The following is a 7,643-nucleotide window of genomic DNA, read 5'->3' on the forward strand; positions in this document are numbered from 1 at the left end:
TTTCACAAATACCGCTTCATGGAAGTTGTCAAATGATTACTTTTTAAGGCATGGAAAAGGAAAAACTTACGAACTTTTTTTTTTTCCTTGAGCTATTTCTGTCTTGTCTCACATTTGCTGAAATAAATAACTTTAAAATTCCAAGTGGAAAAACTCAACATGACTTTCTTCAGACAGATTCGTCATTGCTTACAAAAAAACTGAGTTGGGAAGAAGAGTGTCATGATAGAAGCAATTAGTTGGTAAATGAAAAATTAAACTATCACTCACTTCATTGACTGATTGGAAATGATTTACAGTGTACCACAGAATTACTATAGTTGTATTGCTGTCAAATGCTGTATTATTTAGTCTGCAGTTGAGTATCTGACCATTTTACTTGGAAAATCTCATGCCAGGTTATGATTTCTGGACCTAACCTAGCAGAAGTGAAATATATTTTGCAACATGGTTGGTGTAGGTGGCAAACTGACAGCCAGCTCTGCTGCAGAGGCGATGTTTACAAATAACAGAAAACCAAACAGCATGGTTGCTAAGACAGCTAGGGCTTTGGAGCTGACCTCTCTCTTTTTGTTATTTTAGGAATTCTCCTACTTTCAAATCATTTGAGGAGAGGGTTGAGACAACTGTCACAAGCCTTAAGGTACAGATGAAGTGCATTTTGTGTGATTGAGTCCATTGAATCAGGACAGCTTAGTAATTGCTGCCCTTAGTTCGAAGGCCAGGCAGGGCTGCCAGCATTCGGTGCAGCCAAGAAGGCAGACTTGCATAAAGTCAGACCTTTTTCTTCACACACACGCACACACACACACACACACACACACACACACACACATCTATTAAAATATATATATAATAAGTCCATAAGTGAAACCAGTACTGATTAGTGTGATTGTATCCTTAGAGCTGTTTATATAAACCTCAGGGGTGAATTGTTCATTAAAGTGAATTGGGATTTGTGTTCACCACTCAGTCTCTTAATGCTATCCCCCACAAAGCAGATATGTGAGAGAGGATTGTGAATAGGGTAAAGGATATATGAATTCTGCATTTAAAGTGTAAGTGGAAGTTCCATAACCGCACAAAGCTCCTTTGTTTTGACATGAACCAGCAAAAACAAATTTGGTGCCATGTATACTTCCATCCACTGACTGTCAGCTATCTAGACTAAGTTCACATAACTGACCACAGCACAGTATGGTCATCACAGGGGGAAAATTAAGCTGAGTCACAAAATGTATTATTTTATAATAATGCATTAGATCCCTGAATGTAAAGTGCAAATATGCCTACTACAGGATAGGTGTTTAAAAAATTCACTGGACCTCTTGTTTGAGCATAGATACGTTACTCTATAGAGGAAAAAAGAGCAAAAATAAAAATCAGTCTTGTCTTAAAATATATCAAACTTTTAAAACAGGAAAAATCATTGAAACTGCTAAGATTATATTTTAAAAAGATAAACAATGACTAATATAATAACTAAACAATGACCCCCTAAACAATGACTTATATCTTCATATCTTTATCACTATTTTGTATACAATCCATTTCTGTATTTTACTATTACTGGGAAAATTTAGGATATGTAGGGTCTTTAACCATATCAAAAACAGTTGTGTGCACATGCTGATTACCCAGCTGCTTCTGAATCCTCCATCACATGCTGTTCTCACATGCGTGGCCTGATTAGCATATAAGAAGTTGCAAGTTATTCCATACTAGAGGTCCCAAATGCTCTTATTGATTTTGACCTGGAGGGTCTTTCTCTTAGGGGGGGATCTTTTCATAGTCTTCTATTTCTTCTTTATTAGGCCTGTGATCAGGTGTTTAAGGCTCAAGAATGAAATTATTACTTAGTGGGTACTATGCCTCACTGACATCATTCACCAGCAGTTTCTAGTTGTGCAGTTTCATTACTCTATTTGTCAACATCATCACTTATTGAGTGCACAGGGACCAGGAGAAACCATTAAATTGGGCCATTTGTAGGGAAATTTTTTTAAAGGCAGGGACATGCAGTGTAGCAGACATTTCTCTTGCTAGAATATCTGCTATCAAAACAAAAGCCTCAAAAATCCTAGGAGTCAGTTTCTCAGCTTTTGGTTTTCAACCTTAGACAACTCAAAGAGGACAGATTTTGTTGCTGACATAGGAGAAGTTGTATTTTGTAGGTTTTATTTAGAAGAAGGAAATACAAACAAGCACAAGAAGGAAAAAGAACAACCTATTTCCATTTGCTTTTAGGAAACTCTGGTAAGGTCATGGCTCGCATTTGATTTCACTGATCACACTCTCACCGTACTCACCTCATTGGTATGGAAGGTAGGGAGCCTGCCTCCTCCTTCAGATGTGCACATAACTAACTCAGCCCACCAGATACTAGTCTGAGTGAAGACCTCCAGAAAGCAGATCCCATGCTTGTGTGATTGTTTATGGGTTTAACAAGGCATATCCCACACACCACCTCAAAGCCAGTGCCTAATTCCTATTTTTCTGCCTAGCCAGGCAATGGGGAATAGCTGATAATCATGCTTGGTGTAAAACCTCCCGCTTCCTCAATATTACAAATTTCTCATTCCTTTTTTTTTTCTCTATACTAAATAATAGGTATGTTTAACCCTTCTTAATATAGCTTATTCTCTGCAGAGTCTACTTTTGTGTTCTAAATCTTCTCCAAAATTTCTACATCATTCTTCAGTTATGGAGCGTGATGCTGTTTTCTGCTGAGGGAGTGACGCATGAATCAGTAAGGATGAGTGGAATTCCTTGCAGGTTTATATTTCCACTCACATCCTGCTTTAAGTTTGATTTTAAAACATCATTGGAACAGAATCATGATCATATTTATGTTCCATGAAAAATAATGTTCTGCTGTGACATGAGGCTCACCCTGCCACCTTTTCACACAATCTGTCACGTACCATGTGGCATTTGAACCAAAGCAATTGCTCTTTTTTTTTTTTTTTTTTTTTTTCTTTTGTCTTTTTCCGTGTCTGGCAACGGATCGCAACCCTCAGTGTCGCCCCCGCACCGGACCGGGGACCGGCAACGGGACTGCAACCCTCGGTGTCGCTCCCGCGCCTCGCTCAGCCAGTGAGTGGGAACCGGTCCGTATGTGGGATCCGAACCCTCGGGCGGGAGCGCCACCGCGCTTCCCAAGCGGCGCACTTATCCAGTGCGCCACCGGGCCGGCCCAGCAATTGCTCTTTTATACCCAGTTCTGTAGTTTGTTTTTCCATGAAAAACTTTCCATTTCATCATTATCATATAAAATGTAGTCCTGTGTACATCCTTGTAATGTGTTACTTGCTGACACTTCAGCTGATGTCTCTTGTACAATGAGCACATTTTCTATTTCATCCAAAACAAACAGACACAGAACCAACTCCTATGAAACCACAGTTGACATATTCTACCATGCTCCAGTGAATCATGAGTAACTACTCCCAACCATTCAGTATCCATGTCAAGCAGATTATATTTTTAGTGCACCTGCTTTTTGATGAATCATTACATGGTCTGATTCAAAATCTTTTTAAAAAGGCAAGATATATTACACATTTTGTTTCTTTGTGTCCTCTCAACAAGCTATTTTATTATGAATGATTAGGAAGCCCAACTTGGCAATTCAAATGAAATTTTATGCAAAGAACAATGATAGTTTTGTGGACAAAGTGACAAATTCTTGGATAAAAGTCATTATGAAGGAAGGGTCCAGGAGAGGTTTATTGTTCACATTTTTGCTTAAGCAGGTCCTTTCCTATTGCAGTTTGCAGTCATTATACTGACATGGTTAAGAAGCCCCTTATTCCATTCCCTTTTTGTCAAATTGATTCCTTTCAAAGAAGTTCCTTCCATTTTTATCTTACTATTCTGATTTGAAAAAAATCAAGAAGTAGGAGGGAAGAATGAAACAAAAGCCTGGAAGAAAACATCAGTAATTGGTATTCACCTGACTTAATTCTGTTTCATTCAAAACAGACACGTGTGTTACTTCTAGGGCAAAACAGAAGCAAAAGAGAATGTGAATGAAAACAAAAAAAGAGGAGAATGAGAACAATCAATAAAGTAGAGTACACTGAATTAATCTTATTTGTTTCTCTCAAGAAAGAAAGAAGCATGGTGAAATATCACATAGTTGTAAGCACCCCCACCCCCACCCAGTGCTGATAACACAGAGCTGAGGCAGAATCAATGCTCAGTGCCAGACGTCCACCTGCGAAGGCCTGTAGGCCAAATCTAGTCAGTCACCTAATTTTGAATTATCTGTAAGCTAAGAATGGTTTTACATTTTTTAATGGTTAAAAAAAATCAAAATGAGAGTAATATTTTGTGACATGTGAAAATTGAATTACATGCTATTCACATTTTGGTGTCCATACATAAAGTCTTATTGAAACACATGCTCATTCACTTATGCCTTGTCTGTGGCTGTTTTCTACAACAGCTAATTTGAGTATCTGCGACAAGAGACTATGTAGTTCCCAAGCCTAAAATATTTACTATCTGGTCCTTTACAAGAGAGTTTTCTTACCCCAAGTCAAGTGGAAAAATTCAATTTAGTAATTGAATTTAAGAGGCAGAGAGGGATTTTAGTGACAACTGGAGAAAAATGTTTGTTTTGTAATGACCAAACTGGTTTTAACCCTGGGTTAAGTTTTTAAAAGGGCAGACCAGGTGGCACTGACACATCCCCCAGAGTTGATCTTATGCCTCTGAGTGAACACTTTGATGACAGTGAGGTTTGGCAATAGCAACATTATCTATTCTGTATCTTCCTTTTCTTTAAAGTGTTTTCCCACATTGTGAATAAATAAGGGAAGGTCAATGTGTCTATTAATAAGACACATTAAGCATTTTAGGCCATTAAATATTTTTGAAGGGTTTTTTAATAAGGAATTTTTCAAAACACTTAGCCATATTTTTAAATTGCAAGTTGTTTTTTAAATATTTCTATTCTCAGTCAACAAGAAGAACACAAAAAGAGAGTCTTAGAAAGCATCATAACTTTGCATTTTAGGGGACATTTTTACAATAAAGGCTATTTCCTAGAAAGAAGTGAAATTAACAGTGCTTAAGACTTGATCTTCAACTCTCAAAGCAGAGACCAGAAGCCATGTTCGATTGAAGTAGTCTGCCTTTTCAAGAGACATTTGTCAGAAATCCAGATTGCCCTGCTAAATCCCAAGAGGAAAACCTATGTTTAAGTCACTTAAGGGTGTTTGTGAAATTGGGGGAATGAATCTAAAATCCAATTCCATTTTGGTAAATCGGTTCTCTGGGTGAGTGAGTAGAGGATGCAGTCCACAGATCTGATTATGCTCCTGAGGGGATTAGACTCTTAGATGTGGAAGAGATAAAGAGAGTATTGCTAAAATTATACAAAATTAAAGTTTGGGGGCTGGCCAGTTATCTCAGTTGGTTAGAGCATGGTGTATTTAACACCAAGGTAAAGGGTTCAGATCCCTGGACTGACCAGTCGTCAAAAAGAGAAACAAAACAAATAAAACAAAACAAAAATAAATAAAAAGTTTGGAATCCTATCCCAGAACTCAGGACCTAACTTCCCTACATCCTTACATCGCCTCTAAAGAAAAAAAAAATTTCTGAACTCGAATCTCATCAAGCCTTTGTTATTCTTGTAAATACATTACCAAAATGATGACAGACCTGACTGCATTTTTGCATATCTGCCCATTTCAGACGAAAGTAGGCGGGACGAACCCCAGCGGAGGCAGTTTTGAGGAGGTCCTGAGCTCCACGGCGCATGCCAGCGCCCAGAGCTCGGCGGGAGGCCCCCGGCGGGCCGAGGAGGAGGAGCTGCAGTGCTAGGTCCAGCCAGCCTGTCGCAGCGCCCACGAGCCGGCCACTGCCCAGCCCATCGCCGCCCGCGCATATCCAGATATGAAGACCAAAATCCAACTGGGAAAACCGAGGCCTTGACGTGGTTATTCAAATGGCCTCTCCAGAAAGTTTAATGAAATGATTTCCATTTGTATTTGTGTTGATGATGGACCAGTTGACCATCACACTTCCATATTCATAAATTGTCATCTTTTAAAATGTCCCAACTTGAGCAGGTATGCAGTTGGTCACAACTCTTGTCTGTGTATTTCAACGTCTATTTTCCAAACGTGTAGCTATTATTCGCTTTGATTTTTGCTTGGCCTCCTTTACCATGTGCATGTCCCTGAAGACTGAGTCCCTCAGTTCATTCAGATCAACAGGATGGAGCTCTTCATGACTGTCTCCAGCAATAATAGGATGACTTACTGCAGCTGTCATCAAACTACTTGTGATCTCCCTCATCTACATCAATAATGGATGGTTATTTAAGCAATTAAAATGATTGATTTTAATGATGACTGAATTCTTCATTTCTTTAAGTCTTCAAGGCTATTAATAACCTTAAAGTTGGTAGCTCATATTCTACAGATGTTATTTTAAATCTCTGCTAATTTGATGAATGTGAGAGAGAATATGAAAGTAATTATAACCTCAGCTACCCTACGATACTAAAATAATCTCCAATTCTAAAATTATCTCCAGTCTGCATAGAGTAGTAGTTACTCAGGTAAGGAATAACTTGAAAAGGTAATAGCTAGAAAATGGGAGAAGTAGAGTTCTGCAAGCTGTTCCAGTTTGCAGATTGTTCACATGGATGGAAATAAATTATGTTTTTATTAATTCACTCAGATTTCTCTAGTAACTTTTACTTTCCACCTTATATGCTTCTCTTTCCTTCTTCTAAATGGGAACATACATTTGTTATTAGGTAGCAGGGATATGCACCCTGAGTAGACCCACTAACTAAAAAATCACAATTTAAAAAGCCCACATAATATGTATATCAATATTTTAATTGTTCATTATTTATATTTATTATTAAACAGAAGTAGATATATATGACATAGTGAAATAAAGCCAACCTGAAAAATTCTACTCAAATTAAAGGAGCACAATCCTTGCACCTAACTGAAAATCAAAACGTGGCTGGTTCAGAGCCATATAACCTCTGAGGCCTAGAATCTTGGCAGAGGGAATGGGACTGTAAACTTGACCAGAGTGGACAAATGTAGACAAAGAAGCCCTGCCAGATGGGGTGTTGGCATTCTCCCGAATTTGTCCTTCCAGCCCGCTGGATGAAGTCATGGCCTGCCTTGTTGGGCAAAAAGCCAACTGTCCAGCTGGTTTATAGGCTGTGCTGGTTCACAGGTACTCAGTCTCTCTGTGCCCAGTCTGCCATTGCCCAGTGAGTCTGAAATGGTCAGCTTTTGTAAACTCACTGCCACCTTCTTTTTTACTGCATTCAATTCACTGCATTATACTAGATAAAGCAGAGTTATGGTACTATAAACAAATATTTATTAAACCATTCACCAAAATTCTAAATTCATCAGTTTGGCAAAAACCATACTCACATCACCTTTATTAATGTAAAGGCTAAAAGCCTTTATTCATTGTGATCCAGGAGTGATATTCATAATGGCCATCATAGGGGTAGCCTTTTTTCATTTCGTTATTAAGATGTGTGCATATAAACCACATCACTCAGATTGGAATAATCAAATAGGTTGCTAGGTGGGTAGTCTCAGCCCACCAGTTGTTGACAGGTGGGCAGTCTTACTTAGACTAGGTAG

General features: G+C 38.5%; 1 protein-coding gene across 3 annotated transcripts in view; it reads left to right on the forward strand.

Annotated features, from left to right (window-relative positions):
* The window catches only part of TPD52L1 (tumor protein D52-like 1), a 93,031-nt gene extending 86,663 nt beyond the window's left edge, over nt 1-6,368 (forward strand). For 2 of the 3 annotated variants that reach the window (XM_008572462.1, XM_008572454.1), the window contains 2 exons: nt 583-643; nt 5,707-6,368. In XM_008572462.1, the coding sequence (XP_008570684.1) occupies nt 583-643; nt 5,707-5,835 (190 nt within the window). In that variant the 3' untranslated portion in view covers nt 5,836-6,368. The remainder of the gene's footprint in view (nt 1-582; nt 644-5,706) is intronic. The other variant, XM_008572470.1, reaches the window with a different exon arrangement.
* Nucleotides 6,369-7,643: the final 1,275 nt, after the last annotated feature.

This window comes from Galeopterus variegatus, unplaced genomic scaffold (genome assembly GCF_000696425.1).
Source record: "Galeopterus variegatus unplaced genomic scaffold, G_variegatus-3.0.2 Scaffold47, whole genome shotgun sequence".
Classification (NCBI taxonomy): Eukaryota; Metazoa; Chordata; class Mammalia; order Dermoptera; family Cynocephalidae; genus Galeopterus; species Galeopterus variegatus.